At 35.9% G+C, this 22,902-nt stretch overlaps 3 protein-coding genes across 7 annotated transcripts; 2 read left to right on the forward strand and 1 right to left on the reverse strand.

The window, feature by feature from the left end:
* Positions 1–731: 731 nt before the first annotated feature.
* On the reverse strand, positions 732–7,384 carry LOC108345686 (pentatricopeptide repeat-containing protein At4g20770). 4 transcript variants are annotated; one of them, XR_008244733.1, is made up of 3 exons: positions 7,120–7,384; positions 3,661–6,531; positions 732–1,171 (listed from the first exon to the last, which is right to left on the reverse strand). XR_008244733.1 is itself a non-coding variant. In XM_017584362.2 (2 exons), exon 2 carries the CDS (start codon positions 6,417–6,419, stop codon positions 4,095–4,097), a length of 2,325 nt encoding a protein of 774 aa, XP_017439851.1. In that variant the 5' UTR covers positions 6,420–6,513; positions 7,120–7,384; the 3' UTR covers positions 732–4,094. The 4 variants fall into 4 exon arrangements, 2 of the variants coding, with proteins under 2 accessions (XP_017439851.1, XP_017439850.1); XR_008244732.1 differs by having other exon boundaries at positions 732–1,228; XM_017584362.2 differs by having other exon boundaries at positions 732–6,513.
* A 29-nt stretch (positions 7,385–7,413) lies between these two features.
* LOC108345687 (putative pentatricopeptide repeat-containing protein At3g49142) lies at positions 7,414–10,085 on the forward strand. 2 transcript variants are annotated; one of them, XM_052866932.1, is made up of 2 exons: positions 7,840–7,965; positions 8,067–10,085. In XM_052866932.1, exons 1-2 carry the CDS (start codon positions 7,859–7,861, stop codon positions 9,721–9,723), a joined length of 1,764 nt encoding a protein of 587 aa, XP_052722892.1. In that variant the 5' UTR covers positions 7,840–7,858; the 3' UTR covers positions 9,724–10,085. The 2 variants fall into 2 exon arrangements, with proteins under 2 accessions (XP_017439854.1, XP_052722892.1); XM_017584365.2 differs by having other exon boundaries at positions 7,414–10,085.
* An 11,059-nt stretch (positions 10,086–21,144) lies between these two features.
* Positions 21,145–22,487, forward strand: LOC108344205 (uncharacterized). The gene is made up of 3 exons (XM_017582671.1): positions 21,145–21,351; positions 21,527–21,736; positions 21,966–22,487. The coding sequence occupies exons 1-3, from the start codon at positions 21,145–21,147 to the stop codon at positions 22,485–22,487; spliced, it is 939 nt and encodes a 312-aa protein (XP_017438160.1).
* Positions 22,488–22,902: the final 415 nt, after the last annotated feature.

Below are 22,902 nucleotides of genomic sequence, written 5' to 3' on the forward strand. Positions count from 1 at the left end.
AGATTATTGAGGATAGTGGGAGGTGTAGGATATTTTTGAAATAAAAGAAAATAGTGAGGAGGTGTAGAGTATTTTTGGAATAAAAGAAAATAGTGAAGAAGTACAGGAGCACTTGGGGTGGTGGAGGGAGCAACATCCAGCTCGGTGTGTCGTTGGTCCACTATGCTCAGATAGGTTAAGAATTCTATTAAGACAATTTCTCCATGCACCATATAAGTTTCTTCCTGCACCCCCATAAAAGAAATTTATCATTTTGTCCATTTCATATTACACAATTTAGAAGTTAAAATGAATTTTAAATTTTTTAATTCAAAAACCATTATTTTTCTAGAAAAGGTTGTATAATCCAAAAATCATTTTTGTGAAATAAAAACTTTCAGATCATCTAATATGAATGTGAGGTTTATTTGGTGCAGAAGAAGCTTACGAAGGTAAAGGAAGAAACTTCCTTCCATCCATCCATTCCGCCTTCGGCCTGCCAGGTGGTTGTGCTAAAAATGTCAACCCAAATTAGTGACAATTGGTCTCTTTAGCACTCCCTATAAGAAGCTTTTTGCATAAACTCAACTTGAACATGCAGCATATCCATGTCTGCACATCTTTGTCTTTGTCTTAGTCTTATTATATCCGAGGTTCTTGTGCTTCAAATGTTGGAATATGTTCCTGTGTTGGAATATTATCTTTTAAACATTGTGTATTATTAACAGACTTTCTACGGCAAGATTATAATCTTTGTATGAAAAATGTAAAAGAACTACTCGAGTATATCATTCTTCAAATATAGACCAATAGCACAACATATATAAGCAAAAGCATTATCCGCAGAAACTGAACTTCCCAAGTTTAGTGTTACATATGACATTCTTGTGCTTCCGAATTTGGCACGTGACCGTTTCTGCCTCGAATGAGGTGAATAAGGTGTTTGTAGTTGATGAAGCATAATGAGGCCACCGATAAGAGAAGCACGTTGGTGCCACACCGCCATAGAAACTCATCCACCAGAATCCACATCAGTGTTTCACATCCACATTCCAGACACGTGGAATATGAAAAGAGTAGTTGGCATGCTCATATCAGCACTGGATGCAAGGACATGGCAACACATAGCTGTGACAAAAATCATCTTTGCCGGACTTGAATGCTGGAAGTGATTGTTGATGGAGCCTTCATACTTGATTCCAATGGAAGTTAGCAACAGGGCCATGAGAATAGTATAACCTTTATTATGCTTCATTGTGTTGATGCATAGAAAAAAGGAATGAGAAGAAAAAGGGTGAAGTTGATGTTTTATGATATTGAACAAGCAGGACAACATATATATACAAGCAGAGTGGGCAATGATGGTGGGGATCACATAGAAATCAACAGTACTTGTCTTTTATTTGAATTTGAGGATTTCTATGGTCCTCCCAGGATTTTGTTGGGAAGTGCAAAATTTTGGATTATAGTTTACATGTGTTGACAATTTCAATGTGAATCGATTTGAAGAGGATATAGTAGAAAGTTTCTTTCAACTCTTCGATCGATTGTTGTTCATTAATTATTAGTCTAAGATGGGTCACCAAAAAGAGATACAAAGTATGCCCAGATAGGAGATTAATGTAGAAAGACTATTTTTACTCTGGTGAGACTACTTTTATGGGTCTTAGTTATAAATCCAATAAGTCCTAAGTGTTAAATTTCATGTTTTGTTCTTTATGGCCTCAATCTCTCTCTCCATTGCATCTCGCCAAGTTTTGGCAGCTTCTTCAAATGTCACTGGATCATCTTCTATCACCATCATTGCATCTTCATCAAATAGACCTTCTCCCTTTCCATAACCAATCATCCAAATTGGTTCTCTTCTACATCTTCTAATCCTCCCTTCAACTGAATTATCAACTATTGGAAGATGAGACTCATTTTGATCAGTGTTAACTTTAGTATTCATTCAGATTTTCTTCTGTCTGCTACCCTGAAAGTTGTACTCCATTTTGTTCAGTTTCCTCCTCGGTGTCACTGTCATGTGCTGTAATTTTACCTCAACTTAAAGGTGTGTTGACTGGTTTTTGTCATGCTGCTCCTAATCCCAGCGTTTTTCTTCTTCAAATATAACATCTCTGATGTTTTTTTGAGTGGTTAGGTCCAACAGTCTATAAGCCTTGGATTCATCACTCATTCCAATGAGAACACACCTTTTACTCTTGTCATCCAATTTGACTTGCTGTTGATCTGATGTATGTACATGAGTTATACACCCAAGCACCTTAACAGAAAGCTTTATTCCACTCCAAGCTTCCTCGAGGGTTTTGTCCTGCACTACTGTTGTGGGGCTCCTATTAAGAACATGAACACACCATCCTGTTGTTTTTGGCCAAAATACTTTAGGAACACGTGTCCCTATTAGCATTGACCGAACCATGTTCATGATGATTCTGTTTTTTTTTCTCAGCAACTCCATTCTGCTTCAGAGTATAAATTGCTGCCAATTATCTTTGTGTACCTTGGTTCACGCAAAAATCACCAAAAAATTTAGAATTGAATTCACCTCCTTTATCTGTCTGTAAACAAAGAAATTTTAGATATTATATTTTTTATTTCACCTCTTAACCTTAGGTTTTATTTGGCCCTCCACATACACACCTTCGCGACCACCTTCTCTTGTCTCCTTTTCTACCTTCTCCAGCCACCTTCGCCACCTTCGCAAACCCATACTCTTAATCACGCTCATTCTAAACTTACTCAGACCCATTCATTCTTAGCTTAATCTCGCATTTTGGAGGCTGAGCTTCAGTTCACTCTCGCACTCCCAAACGATTCTTCTGTCTTTGTTGCTTTTAGTGGTTGGATTTGAGTGCCCTGAAGGCATTTGAAATCCCTGAAGGACCATTACCTCGATTAACTAATCCTCTAAGTAACTCCTCGGACTGCCCAAGCAGTTGACTGGCAACTATTTTGGATTCAATTCTAGAGAGCACCCATTCCATCAGAGCTCTTGTTGATACCAACTTCATGCTTGGCTCATCCCTCCACTAACCCACTTGTCACCTAATTTCTGAAATCACACAATATCCATTGACACACATGTATGTTGCTTACAAAAAGACACCTGACTAATCCACAACAGATCTTCTAACAATATATGACAAGATGACAAAAATTGATCCACGCATTTCACCTATCTACCCCATCAATGTTCATTTGTCACCTTCGCGGGGCCCGTTTCAATTCATCATTAAACAGTTTTACCTTGCCCATCATTGATTTAGGCGTTAAAGTCTTCGCAGCTACACCCCACAGTGCTTGCAACAACTCCATCTCAGTATGACAGATCCAACCAAATGAACACAAGTACGGTCAACACAACCGAAAAAATATGGACAACAAAATTCTTACTTCCCTCCTCCCTTTTTTATGTATCCCTTGTTGGCTGATTATTCAACCATTGGGTTTTACTATTAGTTTCTTTTTGTTTCTTGACTGTTAAGGTTCTTTCTTTAATGAAAAAAGGTAGGATATTTGTATATGTTTGAAAGAGAAAACTTTTAGCTAATGCGAGTATAGTGTGTAAAATGCACCTCTAAAAATTAGATAAAAAAATTGAAAATGTGTAATTGAAAGAATAAAAAGAGGGCACCCACATAATTGGAGACTAAAGAGGGCACAACCTAACATGTTTACCTGTTTGATGTTTAAGCCAACGAAAGAAAACACCAAATTCTCTCCTTGTTATAAATCAATACCCATCCAACCCACCTACCGCAACAACAGGCGCCAGCGTAATTTCCTTCACCAGTGACGTGAAAGGTGCAAATTACCAATAATACTATAGCCTAGAAGATAACAAATCCTGCAAGAATAGACTCCTCAAGCTCTAATACTATTAATTTCAAGTCCCAGCTTCCTAAACAGTGTGGCCGATGTTCTCCATGAAAATTTTCAGAGGGAATGTCACTCAGACGACAACAGTCTCCAGTTTAATAAGCAACTGATAGTCATAAAAGCGTTGTCATGGGAAGTATCATCGATCTTCCAGTAGAACACAAGGTCCCTTTTGTATAAATGATCGAGGTCTCTGCAGAGGTGCTTTGATTTCAACAACCATCATAATGAGATTATTGTTTGTTTTCAAGAATCATTTGTGTATCATTCTTGCACACACTCCTGCTATAACCGGGATCCTTAGGGACCTTTTTATCACTCATCATATCCCTTACAACACGTGCATCATCCCATCTTCCCAAAGAAGAGTACGTGTTGGCAAGAAGCACATATGAAGCAGAATTTTGGGGGTCCAGTCGATAGAGTTCCTCAGCAGCTCTTTTTGCTAAGGTTAAGTTAGCATGAATACGGCATGAACTTAACACAACCTCCCATACAACTGCATCATCTTTACATGGCATGGTATCTAAAAAGACTTCTACTTCATGAAATCTCCCTGCTCGACTCAGACAATCTATAATGCAAGTGTAATGATCCAACTTTGGCACCACTCCAAATTTTGGCAGCATGACATTGAATATTTCAAGTCCTTCATCAACCAAAGACGAGTGGCTACAAGCAGTTAAAACAGCAACAAAAGTAATATCATCAGGTTTCTCACCATATGAAACCATGTCATTATAAAGGCATAGAGCTCTACGACCATCTCCATTTTGTGCATAACCGTGTATCATTTCATTCCAGGTAACGGTATTTTTACCAGGCATCACATCAAAAATACATCTGGCCCCATGCACATCACCACATTTACAATACATTTCTATTAGAGAACTCCCCACAAATATGTCATCTAGAAAACCATCTTTTATGATCTGAGCATGAAACAGTTGACCTTGAAACAAGGAAGAAATATTTGCACAAGAGCTCACTATGGTAGCAAAAGAAAACTCGGATGGGAAGAAGCCAAGTGATCGCATCTGTTTGAACAAAGACAAGGCATCTTGTTCAAGAGCATTGATTGAGAACCCTGTTAACATTGAGTTCCAACATACAATATCTAGTTCAGGCAGTTTACGGAACACATGCTCACACAACTCCATTTTCCCACACTTGGAGTACATATTAATAAGGCTACTGGCAACGTAGACATCATCATAAAATCCAAACTTTTGAGCTGCAGCATGAACCTCTTTTCCAACCTCAAGAAGTCTAAGTTCAGCACATGAACTGAGAATAATGGCCAAAGTAGTCCGATCAGGATGTTGGCATTGAAACTGCATTTTTCTAAACAGTTCAATTGCCTCTCTATGGTCCGCAATTTGATTATAGACTGAGAGTATAGCATTCCATGAAGCCAAATTTGGGCATGGCATGCAGTCAAATATTAGACGCCCGATTCTTACATCCCCAGACTTGACACACGCTGTCAGCATATTAATATATGTAACATCATCTGGTTCATATCCATCACACTGCATTCTATGAAGATACTCTGCCGCTTTCTCACTGTTACATCTATTCCCATACCCAGCTATCATTATATTCCAAGAAACATTACTGTACTGATTCAAATTAACAAAAACCATCTCAGCACTGTCCATATCCCCAATTTTCGCATACATATCAAGCAAAGAGTTGCATAAATGGAGGTCTCTATCAAATCCCAGTTTAATTGACATTGTGTGCATTTGTTTTCCTTGTGCATTACATGAGAGACCATGACAGAGACCGATGTCCCTTTCCCCTTTCGCACAGACACCCAATATGCTGGACAAGGAGACAGAATCAACAGGAACCTTTTTTCTCAACATGAGTCTAAACAATTCCAAAGCTTCCTTGAATTGATCTGTCTGAGCTAATGCCCCTATCATGGTGGTGAAAGTAACCTCATTAGGCTCAGGAATGTCCCTAAAAACACGAAGCGCATCCACATTAAGCCTACACTTAGCATACATGCACAAAAGAGCATTAACGACATATATATTACTTTCAAGACCAACCTTGACCACAAACCCATGATTTCTCCTGCCACAGTCCGCATCCAACAAAGTACCACAAGCACTAAAAACAGTAGCGAACGTTATGTGGGAGGGTTTAATTCCATCCAGCATCATCGAATCGTAGGTATCCACTGCTTGGCGTTCATAGCCACACCTGACCATTGTGCTGATTAAGGTGTTCAGTGAGACGGTGTTCCTCTGAGGCATTTGCAGGAACAGACGGCACGCGCGTTGCAAGTTGCGGGTTTTGCAATAAGCAGCCAAAATGGCGTTCCAGGAAAAGATATTTTTGTGAGGTATATTGTCGAACACATTGTGGGCGGAGGCAATTTCATCACACTTTGAATAAAGTTCGATGAAGTGGTTGGAGAGAAAGGTGTCAGAGAAAAGACGGAGACGGAAAAGTCGAGCGTGAAGAACCTTGCCGGCTAAAAGATCTTTGTTGGTGACGCAGAGTTGCACTAGATTTGCCAAATTCAAACTCTTGCTTTTGTCCATCCAAATCTCTCCTTTGGTTGCAAAATTACCAAACCTCAAAGGAAGACCATCCCTTTGCTGCAATAAATATAAATCTATGCTCCTGCTCCTTTTACTGTCAACAAATAAGTCACTAAAAAAACTGTTACATTTTTAGAATTCAAACCTCAGAATCAGACAAACATTTTTTCGTTAATTTCATTTCAAATGGCAATTAGACTGAAGAAAAATTCAAATTTCCCTAATGTATAAGGAAAGATTTTGATTGAAAACCAATTATAGATCCATTGCTCTTCTTCCCTCTCTTCCTCTCATGAGACTGACAGTGATTGAAACTCTTGATCTCTTGTGATTTAAAAAGAAATAAAGTGGTAGGACTTGATTGAACACGGAGGAAAAGTAAAGCACACCCTTCAATTCAAGTTGTTAACTGCACTGCAAATATAAGAAAAATAATATTTCTAGTATATAGCGATAATAGTGTAATAAGGTTAGAGAGAGAAAGAGTAAAATGTTTAATAATTGATATCTAAACCCGATCACTATGAAAGCCAAATCAACGTGTTCTTGAAAAGATTACTTAAAATAAAAAACCAAAAAGGCCAGCCAAATATTCAGCAAAGAGCGAAGATAATGACAGGCAAAGAATATTAAAGATCATGGACTTTTCCAAATGGTTTGAGATTTATAGGAAGTAACTGAACCCCAAAAGAAAACATACTCTCCGATGATCACCCTTACGGTGACGGTGACGGTGACCAATGATTCACTCTCCAACTATATTTCTGGTGAAATGAAGGTTCCCACAACGCCACTGCCAAGGTTTCGACACCCTCAAATGGTCGTTCCCAAACCGCCACTACCAAGGATTGGACTCCTCCGAACACGGCAGCACCATGCCTTCAACAACACCGTCACTTCTCTCTCCTCTCCTTCTCCTAACCAATCTATTCTTCTGCCTCCCAACCCTAGAACATTTAGAAATATTTAAATGTGAATCCATATTACCTTTCTAACCTTTGTCACCTGAGCAATATTTGCCTCATCTTCCATACTGTCAACACAGCATTTTCCTTCTTAAAATGCACACCATCATTCTCCATCTTCTAATAAGAGAGAAAAGTTCTTGTTTTTAACCATGTAACACATTCTATGGTCAATCTTTACTAACTGTGAGGAATACCTGAACATGCGTTATGTCCATTTCAGAAAAGAAAGTGAATCTCTTGAACTTGTAAATCCTTTGCTCTTCTTCCCTCTGTTCCTCTCATTTTTAACATAACAATAGTAACAGTTTCAATTCATGAAACCAATTGCTCCGTTGACTCACCAATTTCCCAAGTTACAGGCCTTGGTTTCCTCAATTAGAAAATCATCGGGGTCCTCACGAAACCCAGTTCTTGTTTTGGAACTTCTGGGCAAAGCGTTAGACCAATACCCAGATATTAAAACGTTGAAAAATGTGCATTCGAAGGCTTTTAATCTCAGTTTTCATGAAAACCCATCTCTGGGAATCAAACTCATGCGAGCCTATGCTGCCTGCGGAGAACCTGGATTGGCACGCAAGGTGTTTGATGGAATTCCTGAGAGGAATGTTATTTTCTATAATGTCATGATCAGAAGTTATGTGAATAACCATCGGTACAATGATGCATTGCTTGTTTTCAGGGACATGGTTGATGGTGGATTTAGTCCTGATAACTATACTTACCCTTGTGTTTTGAAGGCTTGCTCTTGCTCTGACAATCCGAGAATCGGGTTTCAACTTCACGGAGTTGTATTTAAGGTTGGGTTTGACTTGAATTTATTTGTTGGAAATGGTCTTATTGCGTTGTACGGTAAGTGTGGTTGCTTGCTAGAGGCACGGCGTGTTCTTGGTGAAATGCCTAGCAGAGATGTTGTTTCATGGAACTCAATGGTTGCTGGATATGTTCAGAATAAGCGGTTTGATGATGCGCTACAGATTTGCCGAGAAATGGAGTCTCTAAGGCATAAACCGGATGCCGGTACAATGGCTAGTCTCCTGCCAGCAGTAACTGACACTTCATCAGAAATTATTTCATATGTTAAGCAGATGTTTGTGAATTTGGAGAAGAAAAATTTGGTCTCATGGAATGTGATGATAACTACGTATATGAAAAACTCAATGCCTGAAAAAGCTGTTGATCTTTATTTACAAATGGAGAAATGTGAAGTGGAACCAGATGCAATCACTTGTGCTAGTGTACTTCCAGCATGTGGCGATCTTTCAGCTTTGTTGTTAGGAAGGAGGATTCATGAATATGTTGAGAGGAAGAATCTATGTCCAAATTTGCTTCTGGAGAATTCATTGATAGACATGTATGCTAGATGTGGATGTCTAGAAGATGCAAGAAGAGTGTTTGACAGAATGAAGTTTCGTGACGTTGCATCTTGGACTTCATTGATATCTGCCTATGGTATGACTGGAAAAGGCTATAATGCTGTGGCACTCTTCACTGAAATGCTAAATTCAGGTCAAAGTCCAGATTCCATTGCCTTTGTCGCAATTATCTCAGCCTGTAGCCATTCAGGATTATACAATGAAGGGAAGCTTTACTTTAAGCAGATGACAGACGATTATGGAATAACACCAAGAATTGAACACTTTTCTTGTTTGGTGGATCTTTTAGGACGATCTGGACGATTAGATGAGGCCTATAATTTCATCAAACAGATGCCAATGGAGCCTAATGAAAGAATTTGGGGAACCCTGCTTAGCTCCTGTCGGGTGTACTCCAACATGGATATTGGGCTTGTAGCTGCTGACAAACTTCTTCAGTTGGCTCCTGAGGAATCTGGCTACTATGTGTTGTTATCAAATATTTATGCAAAGGCTGGTAGATGGACAGAAGTAACAGCTACTCGATCACTAATGAAGAGAAGAAAAATTCGAAAAAGACCTGGGATCAGCAATGTTGAGCTCAATAATCAGGTCCACACCTTTCTTGCGGGTGACACGTCACACCCACAGTCAAAGGAGATATATGATGAGCTGAGTGTGCTGGTTGGGAAGATGAAAGAGTTAGGATACGTCCCTGAGACTGATTCTGCTCTTCATGACGTGGAGGAGGAGGATAAAGAATGCCATCTAGCTGTTCACAGCGAGAAGTTAGCAATTGTGTTTGCTATTTTGAATACCCGTGAATCTCCAATCAGAATTACCAAAAACCTCCGTGTTTGTGGAGATTGTCATATTGCTGTCAAGCTTATCTCTAAGATAGTTCAACGTGAAATTGTAGTCAGGGACACCAATCGATTCCACCATTTTAAGGATGGTACATGCTCTTGTTGCGATTATTGGTGAAGCTACTTCAGGCTGATTATAGTTGGAGAGAACTGCAAATTCAAAGGTTTCTATATATGATGATGGATAATTCTCTTATTTCTTAGTTGTTTGGTACATAGGAGGAACAAGAACTTGGATAGAAGGAGGGAATAAATGTTGTAGAGGGAGATGGATTTTCCAACATCATCACACTCCATTGTTACAAATTGGAAATGGTACTAGTTAGCTTCCTATATGATTGTAACAACAAAGATAAATCTTTTTTGATGCAGGACAATGTATTCTAGTTGTGATTGATTCGTCTTGCAAGATAAGGAAGAACCATTGTTGTTCTTATTCATTACAATGTCACCAGGTTATTTGAAGATTACAATTTTGCATTGGCCACGCTTTAGGGATAATAATGTTCTAAAATTAGATGACAAAGGTATATATTCCTATTGGCTCTGGCTCTCTTAAAGCCTTTACTTGCTTTCAAAATAATGACCAATTTAGATAAATCTTCTTGTAACTATTTATAGAAGAAGAAAATATGGACTTAAATTGAATCAAACTTTTGAAAGTTAAAATCTACTTTTGTGGCATAATTTGATTATAAATAGAGTAAATTATGTCCAAACTGATCCAAATTCTTTTTGTAGGAACCTTGATGAACTGTATAGTCGCAATAAAGTTCATACAATAATCCAAAGTCTTCCTAATATAGCATAAGGTCATGAGTGTCAATCTAAATAAATCCTATTTGAATAAGTATTTGTATTATCCTAACCAAGTTTAAAACGAATAATCTGGTGGAAAATAAAATAAATAAAAAAACTACAGACAATGAATGGATCTTCAATTGAAACCTAATATCTGAATAAAAGATGCAGTAAAATACTAAAACAATGGAAATGAAACTGTTCGATAAAATGTGGATTATGCAATGCTAATGCTTGGAACACGTTTGAATGATTTTAGCAATGCAAATGAAAGTATTTAGAAGAAATACTCTAAAAAAGCAAAATTACGTATAAAACCAAAATCTGGACAGCAAAATAGTCTATGACAGTGAATCAAGTTTTATAGCTTTTTGCTATTATGCAGATAATGTATGAAACTGTGATGCAATGGATTGTATGGTGGAATGATCATGCAAATAAGTTTAAAATACTACTAATTTCATTCTGTAACAAAGAATTGCAAGAAATAATCAAAATATAGCAAAATTCTCTAAATCTTGAAAAACTAAAAAACCTAACCTCTAGAAATGGAAATGAACTGAATTAATCTATAAAACTAAAATCATACGTATTGAAGATGCTTCGTGCAAGTTTACTAACCTAAAACAAGGCAAAACAATGAATTAAAACATCAAGAATAGTGCAGAACTGAGAAATTGTAAAGCTGAACCAAGAACAACTATATCAACTGTAAAAGGATTGTATACGTATGATAAGAAAGGAAAGAACAATGGTTTGAATTGAAGAAAACAAAATAAAATATCAGAATTGGTGAAAATAGAGCAGAACTTGAATATTCTGAAAAACTAGTTCATAAACTCATCCTTGTTCATGTTACTTTCAATTTTTATTTCTAGTAGTTCATTCCTAGATAAGAAAGATCCTTTAGATAAATTAACTACAACTCAATCAGAAATTGGAGTTTAGGTAGGTACAATTAAACGTAGCTGAACAAAGTGTGATGTCTATGGTTCATAATGAAGAAAAAGTTCAAGTTCAACAGAAAATATAGAAGAGTGAGATGAACAGAACAAAGCTGTATGCATTATGAAATGATGAATTACAAGAGCTGGAGCTAGAATGTGGAACGCCCTCCTAGAGTTGTTGTCCCACTTCCAACTTCACAGAAATGAAAAACATGCTGGAGCTGGAATTTGGAACGCACCAAAGATACTGTCCCCTCTCCCAACTTCGGAGAAAAAAATGAAGAAAATCTAAATTAAAGTGAACTCTCCTTTTTTAAAAAGCACACGAATTCTGTATAGACTAAGCCTTATATAGGTTACTAAGAGACTCAAACCTAGAAAACCTATAAACTGTCTAAAACAAGTTATTGAAACTGTTAATAGCGGGTAAAACTAAGTACAAATTGCCCAAACTACTGAAACAAGATTACAAGACTAATAGGTAGTAGGTAAAACAGCTCTTCTCCACTAGCTAGTGCAGGTCAGATTAATTTTCAAGTTGTCCAATGGAGTCCTTCACAGCCTATTCCAGGTTACCAAGTCAGCTTGGACCAATTCCACGTTACATCTTCAGCTTAGTCTAGCTTCCTTTGCAAGTTACCAATGTGATGCACACATTCAAGTGCAGTTGTTCTCGTTCAAGGATTTTCAAGCAAGCTTCCTTTATCAATATTTATAATTGGACTCAGACTCAAAGGCGGATTGGAGTAAACCCAAAGAAGCTTTTGTTGACTCGAGATTCAGCAAAGGTGTTGATTTGAAGTTGCGCAACATTGCAGCCATGGTGAAGCAAAGGTTAAGTCTTCTTCTTTCTGTTTGTAAGGTAGAGTTCCTTGCTTCTATATAGCAAGCATAGGTAGTATGCGAGTGTATGTGACGAGTTAGAGATAGTGCAAATATGTGTAGAGTGTTTGTGAGTCTGTAGAGGATTCAATTGTATAGTGCAGAGTGAGCTTCACTTCCTGTGAGTGCAAAGTAATGCTGGAGAGAGATTGGGTTTGTTGTACCGGGCTGGGTTGTGCTAGAGGTTCTTGTGAGTAAAAAGAGACTTCAAGAATGTAATCTTTTGTAATTTTTCACTGAATTCAATACAAATTTTGCTCTTTTTCTTTCTTCCAATTTTATTCTGCACTTGTTCTATTGATTTCACCAATTTGAAATTCTCTTTACTGCTTCCTTTAATCTTTCTTGCACTGATTATATTTATTGCGATGTGCGATAACTTTCCAATTTCGCATCTTATCTTTTTCTGTGTCTAGTCCTTGTGTATTTTTGTTTTTAATTGTTTAGAATTTGGCTAGTTTTAAGTTTTTTTTTAATTCTTTAGTTTTGTTAAAATAGGTTTTTAAGGTATAATTTTTAGTGTCTATAAATAATTAGGAAATTAATTTTTTTTTAGAAAATCTTTTAATAAAATGTTTTGTTTTAATTAGGTTTTAGTCGCATAATTTTTTTTTCTTCTTTTTCTTATTTGCATTTTTACCCTTTAATTCAATAATTTTTCTTAATTGGGCTTATTTGTGCAGAGGTAAAATGGGCTTGAAAATCGGGTGTTGCTCCCTCCACCACCACCCTATACTTCCTCCACCTCCCCACATTATTTTAAATACAATTATATCCTTAAGTTAAAAAGATTTTTATTTTTACCCTATTTTTGAAACCCTAATTTTACTTTCCCAGCACCCACCCACGGAACTTTCTTTCCCTTTCCCCATTTTCGTTTCACATCCCCACCTCCTGCACTTCCATTCCTTTTTCTTCCCAGTTTTTTTTTTGGTTTGAAAGCTTCCATTGTCGCCATGGTGTGAAGAAGCGTCGCCGCCGTGGTGTGGACGAACATCGAGGAGCGTCCAGAGCATCAACCAGTGTGAGGAAGTATACATCAACGGAGGTGACATCCTTCAATGGATGTCCCCTAAAAAACAAACTCTAAAATAAAAAACGTAACCTTTAAATGGAGGTGACATCTTCAACGGATGTCAACATCCGTTTAAGGTAAAACGGATGTCGACATTTGTTTTTCCTTAAACGGAGGTGACATCCTACGGATGTCACCTCCGTTTAAAGGTTACGTTTTTTATTTTAGGGTTTTATTTCAAGGTTTATTCGAATACGAAGAAGCACAACACGTACTGCACCACTCCACACACTGCACCACTCCACGCACTGCACCACGAGAGCGACACTACACCACGAGAGGGAGACTGCTTGATAATTCTTTCCACCACCACCAACCTTTGCAACTTGTAGTATCTCACAACGATGAAAGAAAGAGAGGAAGAAATATAATGTTAAAATGAAAGAAAAGTATTTTACTCATGTACGGGACTAGAATAGGTTATTAGTGAAATAGGTTGTGAATGGGTACAATTAACAAATAATAACCCTAAAAGTAAAATTTTACTGAGGGACAAAATAGTAAAGGAGAGGTGGAGGGAGAAAGGTGTGGTGGTGGAGGGAGCAACACCCGAAATATTTTTGGGCATGGTTAATGGTCAATTGAGCTGATAATGATCTGGGCCGTTGAAATTGGGTGCTGAAAGTAAAAATTTAGGTCGCTGCCTTGAGCTGTTTGGAGGCAAATTTGAACGCTACTTTTACCAATGTTGTCGTGCCGTTGTAGTTGCACATGGGTTGAGTTGCACTGTTTTGAGCCTACGCTTTAGTGGAACGGTGTTGTTTAGAGGGCCTAGCTGCTTTCTTTGCAAGGGTCTGCATGAGCATTCCTCGTTTGAAAAAAAAACTCACCCTTGAGTTAGGGCTCGCGAGAGAAGGATGCTTGAAGAGAACGTGAGAGGAAGAGAGTTCCAACGACCTAAATGCCACTTACCCAGTGAAGCTGAACCAGGGGAGTTCAAACCAACGAGGAAGATCAAGATGATCGGAGGGCTGAAGATAAAGGAACAAGGAGAAGCGTTGGATCATGTTGAGCAAAGCATCGAAGGTTCTCGACCCATCTTCGTTTTCTCTTTTCTTCCTTTTTCATATTTTTTACTTTGTTTTCAAACCCTATATAAAAGGGCTTCTTCCATGTAAACATACACACTTCCATACTCTGCAATTTTGCGGTCATTCTTTACTTTAGGGTTTTTACATCTCTTTTGTAGGATAGGGATTTTTGTTACTGGATTTCGCGGAGGAATTCACGAGAGTGACAGAAGTGAGCTTCCTCTGTGGTTTTCGGTATGCTTATATGGTTAGATTTTGATTTTAATAAAGCGTTGATGTTGTTTTTGATTTCTCGTTTCAATTTCTATTTTCTGCTTTTAAGTTTCGTTCTTATTCAGATTATTTGATTGTGTTTCTTGTTCTTCATTGAAAATGAGTTGAACTCTGGAACTTTGCACATCTATGATTCCTTTTTGGAATTAAACGACCCCGAGGTGGGCGTGCATAATCGGGATGTCTTCTCGAGTCAGAGATGAGTTCAACAAATAAAAAAATTGATTTGAAAATTGTTTATATCAATTGTTTTACTTTTAAAATTTGATTTGGACTCTGTGACTCCACATAGTTTAAATTCCTTAGGGAATTACATGACTCGACAGTGAGCATGACTTATCGAGATGTCTTCTTGAGTTGGAGATGAGTTCAATGAAAGAAAAATATTGTAATTCATATTTTTGCTTCTGTCAGTTCATTTCAATTAGGATTTTATATGTTTTAGAGTAGACTGTAGGTTTTATTTGCATTTAGAATATATTTCATATCTGATGTTGATTAGGAGCATGAATTGGATTTAGATTCATTGTGATTTTGATTAACTGAGTGATGATCATTGACTTTTAAGTTCTGGAAATGAACTTTAAGACCATGTGATGGGCTTATTTTAACAAGATGTCTTCCTGATATATGATTAACCACTCTGTGCATTGATTTTATATGAATTTGATTGATTCTAATGAATACTCTGTGTTGATTCTATGATTTTTCACATTTCTTTTGATTTTAATGTTTCCGGTAGTTGATTTGCATGTATGATAGTTTGATTTAGTATTCTTTTACATCTGCATAATTCATTTAGTTGTGATTTCAGTTTTAGTTGATAGTAATAGCATGATATTGTTTTGATTAATTCTGTTTAGAGTATAGGATTTGATGTTTACTTTAGATTTTAGGTCTTACCTTTTGATTCAGATTTAATGCTTAGTTTAGGTGTATCTCTTGATTGTTAATGTGTTCTTTTAGCCTTAGGTTTTGCTTTTGTTTTGTATTTTTTTTAAGATCTATTTTGTTTTATTTGTTTAGTACTTGAGTTTTGTTTAGATTGTATCATGTATGTTTCTATTTTTGTTTTAAGTAGTTTAGAATTTTATTTTCTTCTCTTTTATTTATTTCTTTCCTTAAATAGAGTCTAGATTTTACCTTTTTACTTTCATTTTTAATTTCCCCACCTTGCATTAGTAGTTAATAGTTAGTAAATAAATACAAGAATTAACCAAACACTTTGAGCTTAATTGTACCGAGTCCGAGGATTGATACCTAGGTTGTCCCTTTACTACATTAGTTGGGAAACTTAGTTTGTTCTGATTTTGCGCGACCAGTATCAGTTTAACAATGTGCCTTTCTGTTCTTGCGAATTTATCATTCTGCCCTTGTACCCTTTTACCATTCTTTATTGATTATAATGTTTCTACCCAGTTACAATTCTTTCTGCTATTTCTTTTTTAATTCTTGGCGCAACACTAATGATAAGGATGAAAAATACATGTTTTCGTACTTGTTAATTAACTCAAATTTGTATTTATTCATGAAATAATATGTTTCCTCATAGAAAAAGTTGTAATTAGAAGTAGGAAAGTTGTGTAATAAATATTACAGGAATTTATACATCAAGTGGAGTGTTGTTAGACATTTCTCGCTAAGCTGGCATTAAATCGCTCAGCTAAAAAGAGTTTTATTCGCTCAGCGCACCAGCACAACTCGTTGAGCGAATAAAGGACAGTTAAAGATATGCAGTTGAATATTCGCTTAATGCATGAAGAGTTGTTCGCTTAGCGAATTGGTGAATTAGTTATTTTCAATTGGCTTTTAAAGTGGGAAATAGACAGAAAGTTGGTAACTTATGACAGAGAGCAAAGAACCGTAAAAGATTGCAGACTTCAGGAGACTACTTCAAGGTATCAAGACATCATTATTGCAAGGGATTGCTTCAAATGTGTATGTTCTAGATAACTAGGACTAGCTAGACTTTTCTTTCGTTGGAATTGGATGTAATTAACTCACTGTGATGTAATTTTCCTGTTCAATATATCGTTGTTCGTTCATATGCTCTTTCTTGAATTTACTATCATTGTATGGAAATATAATGTTATTTGAATGTCTCTGCTTACTGGAAAGTAACTTTGAACATGGACATAGATAGAGCACCTAAGTGATTTGGGATTTAAGGATAGACTTAATAACTTGGTCATTCTTAGCATCGGACTTAATGCAAATTATATGTTAAATTGACTAAGGGATTAGTAGTTTGATATATTAATTTAGAACTAGTTGCTAAGGGATTAGGACTAGTATGCCTGGATGTGAATGTTTGAATGAAATAATGAAATATTGAACATAGTTTTCTCTTCATATGATTCATGAAACTCAATTCCAACGAAGTTTCTTTTAAATTTTCAGTCATAATATTTCAAATTCTTGTTGTTACAATTTATTTCAATAATTATGAATTCAATCATTATCATTTCTAAATTGATTTTGGTAAATAATTTCAATTAGATAATGTAACTCAAATTCCTTGGGAGAATGATACTCTAAGCTTGCTCTTTATTACTGGGAACGATTTGGTATACTTGCCAAAAGGTTATCAACTTTACTACATGATTTAATTGGTTTTGTTGAGATTGTTGATAGGGGGAGCACTAGTTTAGCCAAACCTACAATCTCAGAGCTTCTGGTTTTTTTATGATGACAACACATAATTAATAACACATGTGTTTATGGGTTACATGTTCATAGCTTTCATGTTTATGATTATTTGAGAACATGTTTGTGCTGATTCTTTCATTGCTACAATTCACTGTGTTTTACATGAGATCTTATTTGTGAATGCTTGACATATGTTTTAGAAAAGGAAAATCACATGCACTTTTATTGAACTTATAATATGTGGCAAAACAACAGTTTTAAGTCGATTTCATTATGAAGTAAGTCGATTAAAACTTGTGGCTTTGCACAAACTTTTTCAAAGTGTTGTGAGTATTTTTGGAAAGAAAGTTTTTCAAAACTGCATTGGAGTGTTACAAAGTCGACTGTATGCGCAAGCTACTCGACTTAGTTAGTTATGTTTTGAAATTCTGTTAATGCTTGTGATGTTTAACGGCTATATTTTATATCTTTGACTAAGCATTGATTGTGAGTCAACTATATTAAATGTGAAATCAATTAAGTTGGTTTGACTGCTACTAACTATTATAACTGGCTGAGTATAATCGAATCTATTAGTAGCATAGTCGACTTAGGAGCGTCAGTTTTGTAAAATACTATATATAGACGCGAATTTGATTTCTACAAAGACTTTTGTGAATCTAACGTTTTGATTGAATTGTTTCAGATTATTGATCTCTGGTAGAACGTGCTAAAGCTTCGAGAATCCATCAAGAAAGACCGAGGTGTTCATTCTTTGGTGATTGCTTGACGAGCAAGAATCTGTGCGAATTGACTGATTGATCAACCTACACTTGAGGTGTCTGATACGTGATCAACTTCTTCTCTCAATCTTGTGAAGATTGTGGCTGCCCTGTTGTGACTACAGGAAGAGAACGTGAGGCGTTCTGGACTTTGAGGATTGTTCAAAGTGATTAAAAACTGCAGGAGAGGGGACATCTTGTTGTTGTTCTTTGTTTGTATATGCCTATATTTTGATTAGAGGGTTAGAGAGGTGTTTTATATTTTGACATGGAGGTCGTTAAAAAAGCCTTGTTGTAAAAACCTTGATCATTATAGTTCATTTGCTTCCTGGGATTGGAAGGACACTAGATGTAGGCAGTTTGGCCGAACCAATATAAAAACCTATGTTTGAATTCTCTATCCCTGCACTTTCAATTTTCTAAGTCGACTTTACTTTTCACGTAGTCAACTCTTTCCACTGCACTTAAAAAATCTTATTCCTTGCGATTCAAGAAACTTTTGAAAGATCATCCTTTTGTGAAAAAGATTTTTAAAAGACTCTGATTTTTGTGTTTCACCAATTCACCCCCCTCTTGGTATTGAAACTAAGCCATTCTATTTCAACATGTTTTTATTTTAATATTTCAGGATTTAACCATTTACTCTGTTTAAGAAAAAGAACAAAATTTGTATTGAATTCAATGTAAAAAATACAGAAGATTACACTTTCTTGAAGTCTCCTTTTACTCACAAGAACCTCTAGCACAACCCAGCCCGGTACAACAAACTCAATCTCTCCCTAGTGTTTACTTTGCACTCACAGGAGGTGAAGCTCACTCTGCACTATACACTTGAATCCTCTACAGACTCACACACTCTCTACATAGATTTGCACTATCTCTAACTTAGTCACATACACTCGCATACTACATATGCTTGCTATATAGAAGTAAGGAACTCTACCTTACAAACAACAAGAGGAAGACATAACCTTTGCTTCACTATGGGGGCAATGCCATGATTCAGTTCGGTCTCGATAGGTTCAATACTATGCTTCGAGTTGGGGCTTTTGCACTTTGAAACAAGTAAAAGTCAAAAACTTAAATCGGAATTAAATTTTCTAACCTATTTTCTCTTTATTTTCTTGTTATGAATTTTTACAAATTTTCTTATTGTTGAATTTTTTTAGGGAAACAAAAAATTCTATCAAAACAAAATTTTTAAACACGTGATTAGCAATATCTATAAAAGACCTATTTTTCCTTTAAAAATCAGAAATCTACTTAAATTATAAAAAATTAAGAACTAAATATAACCTAATAATAGAGTTTTATTTAATAAAAATATGCTAAATCGGGGACTTAACATTTTGTCACTATATTTTACAAAAAATAATGTAAAATCTCCTTCTTAGCAAAGGTAGAGTATTTCATATTTGATAAACGAAGTTTTAGAGTGGATTATAGTATTGCTTTCATTTGTCATTTGTTCCTTATTTGGAAAGAATGTTTTAAATCACTTTTAAAAATATAAAGTATAAAATATAAAGTATAGAGACGACGTAGATATATAATTTAGTTTACTTGAGATTTAAATTGTAAAATAATTCTCAAGGGCTTGAAAGATCTCTCTCACTCTCATTCAATGTATAAGAAAGTTGTGATACAAAGTACATGATAAATAGAGTAACCCTAGACACATTATAATCATAATAAATAGGGTAACTCTAGACACAATATAATCATGATAAATAGGGTAACCCTAGACACAAAACAATAATGATAAATAGAATAAATATTCTAACAAGTTTAAATATAAAATATAATTTTTAGAAATAAGAAAGATATTTAAATCAAAATTAATAATATTATGTATTTTTGGCCTAGGTCAAGTCATCCTAACATTTGATCTATATTAACTTACTATGACTTCGATCTTAGATGACTTATCCCAATTTTGGTTATAGGACAACTTATCTCGAGACGACCTGCTTTAACCTTTAATTGAGTCGTACTAGCTTTCACTTTTAGTTAATGTTGATTTGGTGTGATCATTGGTTCAAGCCAACTTAGTTTGACTTTTAGTCTGATACAACTTGACCTTTGACTCAGGACAAGTCGACTCGACCTTTGGCTTAAGACATGTTGACTCAACTTTGGTTTAGGATGATTTAGACCTTCGATCCAAAACAACTCGGCTTGACTTTTGATTTGGGTCAACTTGGCTTGACTTTTGGTTTGGGTTAACTTGACTTGACTTTTGGTTTGGGTTAGTTTGTCTTAACCTTTAATAATTTAAATTTGTCACAACTTTTGACTTTTGCCAACTTAGCTCAAGTTTTAGTTTTGAGTCGTCTCTTCTCAACTTTCGTCTTAGGTTGACCATCGACAAGGCTCAACTTTCGGTCTGAGCTAACTTAATTCGTCATTCGATTTGTATTGACTCGTCTCAACTTTTAGTCTGTGTCGACTCGTCTTAACCTTTAGTCTAAACTAACTTGATTCGACCTAAAATCTTGATTGATTCAATACAGTTTTTAGTCTAAACCAATTTACCTTAACTTTTAACTCGAAATGAAGATCTACTATATCATAATTAATTAAAGTTTTTAAATATAAATCTATTTTGACATTGAGCCTAACCTACCTAACCTATTTTAAGAGGGAACTACGGAAGTTTGAGCTTGTCCAATATACTCATTTAATAAATCAGCAAAAGGAAAATTTATTTAGGAATGGATAAAGACTAGTCGTATGTCAAATTCACAACTTTAAATCTTATTTGTCATTATATTAGTAAATTATTGCATATAAAAATTGAATGATCTCTTTTGATGAAATGTGAATACTTGATAACAACTAGACAGTTCCTAATAATAATTCAAGTACTAGTTGTTGTATTAATTCAAGTATGTTTTTACTTCTTTTAATATGTTCTGAACTTAGACTCTTATAAACTATAAATAAGAGTCATTCTATTTCTTATATACTTAGACAGTAAGAGAATAAAACTTCTTACCAGACACCCATTCTCTGTGTGCGTGTGTTTTTCTTATGTTCTCTTCTCCCTTGTTTTCCTTTCTTTCAAAACCAACAGTGGTATCTAGAGCATGGTTCATTCTGGGTCTGTGTAGTGAGAAAATGGAAAATGGAAGTGGAAATTTTCTAGGTAATCTACCAGTTCTTGATGGGAAAAATTATAACCATTGGGTTATAAAGATCGAAGTCATTCATGGATATCAAGAATTGCTAGAGATTGTGAAAGATGGTATCCAAGAGAACGACGAAGCCGCAAATAAGAAGAAAGATTGCAAAGCTCATTGTCTTCTCCGTCAATGTGTGGATACGGTGAACTTTGAAAAGATTTCCAAAGTAAAAACAACAAAAGAGGCCTGGGATATATTGCAGAAGGAACATGGAGGTGGAAGAAAACCAAGTTAGATTGTAGTCCCTTTGAAGGCAGTATGAGTTATTTTCTATGACTAACTCTGAGATAATGGTTGAATACCTCAATCGATTGCAGTTATTGGTGAACTCAATGAGAGCGTGTGAGGAGGTTGAGAAAATACTACGTACGTTGTCTCCAAAGTTCGACTACATCGTGGTGGCAATAGAGGAGTCCAAGGATGTAGAAAATATGACAGTGGAAGACTTGCAAGGTTCTTTGGAGGCACATGAATTGAAACTATTATCGCGAAATGCTGAGAAGGTTGGAGAGGAAGAAACTTTGCAGGCATAGGTGACAAAGAAATGAGGTTTTTTTTGAGGAAAATGGAAAAAGAACAAAGATAGAAGATTCAATAAAGATCCAAAGCAAGATCAAAATGAAAGGGATCGATCAGAATCCACAAGGTCTGGTAAAGGAAGTTTTAGCAAAGGAAAAGAAGGAAAGAGGAATCAAGATAGAAAGAATACAATGTTATAATTGTGAAAAATGGGGACACTATGCGGTTGATTGCTAGCATGGAAAGGGCAAGCCGAAAAGGGAAACTAAGATTGAAGCTCATGTGGCTCAAGATGAATCAGATGAAGAGCCTGTAGTGTTAATGGTCACAATGAATGAAGAGGGGTTTGTTGATGAAAATTGGTTTCTAGATACTCGATGTTCCAATCATATGACTGAACATAAGAATTGGATATCAAATCTTGATACTAGGAAGACTAGCAAGATTAGGCTTGTAGATGACAATACAATGGAGGCTGCTGAAGTTGGTAATATTGTAATCAAGAAACAAGGTGAGGAGGTTGCTTTTATTGAAAATGTGTTGTATGTTCCTAAGATGAAATGTAATTTGTTGAATGTTGGTCAGTTAATAGAAAAAGGTTTTTCAGTAACCATGGGAGAAGATATGTTGAGAGTATATGACTCAAAGAAAAGAATGGTGTTGAAATCACCATTGTCAAGAAACAGAACTTTCCAAACAAGATTACGTCTAGTGGAAAATCAGTGCCTCTCTACAACGACTGTAGACAAAACCAGTTAGCTATGGCATTAGAGGTTTGGTCACATGAGTTTTTTTAGTCTGAAAATGCTAGCTGTTAATAGAGTGGTAATTGGACTACCTGAAATAATTGTTCCTGTGAAGAAATGTGAAGAGTATTTGTTAAAAAAGAAGTGTTTCGTTTCTCATGCCAAGAGGCTTGGTAATTGGACTACCTGAAATGATTGCTTTTAAAATCTTTTTCGCAAAATAGAAAGTCTTTAAACTTTTCTTGAATCGCAAGTAAATTTGTATGCAATGAAACAATAAGCGTATTCGAATGCAATGACAGTATAATCGACTTAATGCAAAGAGAAAGGATAAGAAAATTCAAACTCTGAGTTTTTATACTGGTTCGACCAAGCCTACATCCAATGTCCTTCTACTCAACCCGAGATAGAAGCCAGTGTACTATATA

This window comes from Vigna angularis, chromosome 8 (assembly GCF_016808095.1).
Source record: "Vigna angularis cultivar LongXiaoDou No.4 chromosome 8, ASM1680809v1, whole genome shotgun sequence".
In the NCBI taxonomy this organism is placed as follows: Eukaryota; Viridiplantae; Streptophyta; class Magnoliopsida; order Fabales; family Fabaceae; genus Vigna; species Vigna angularis.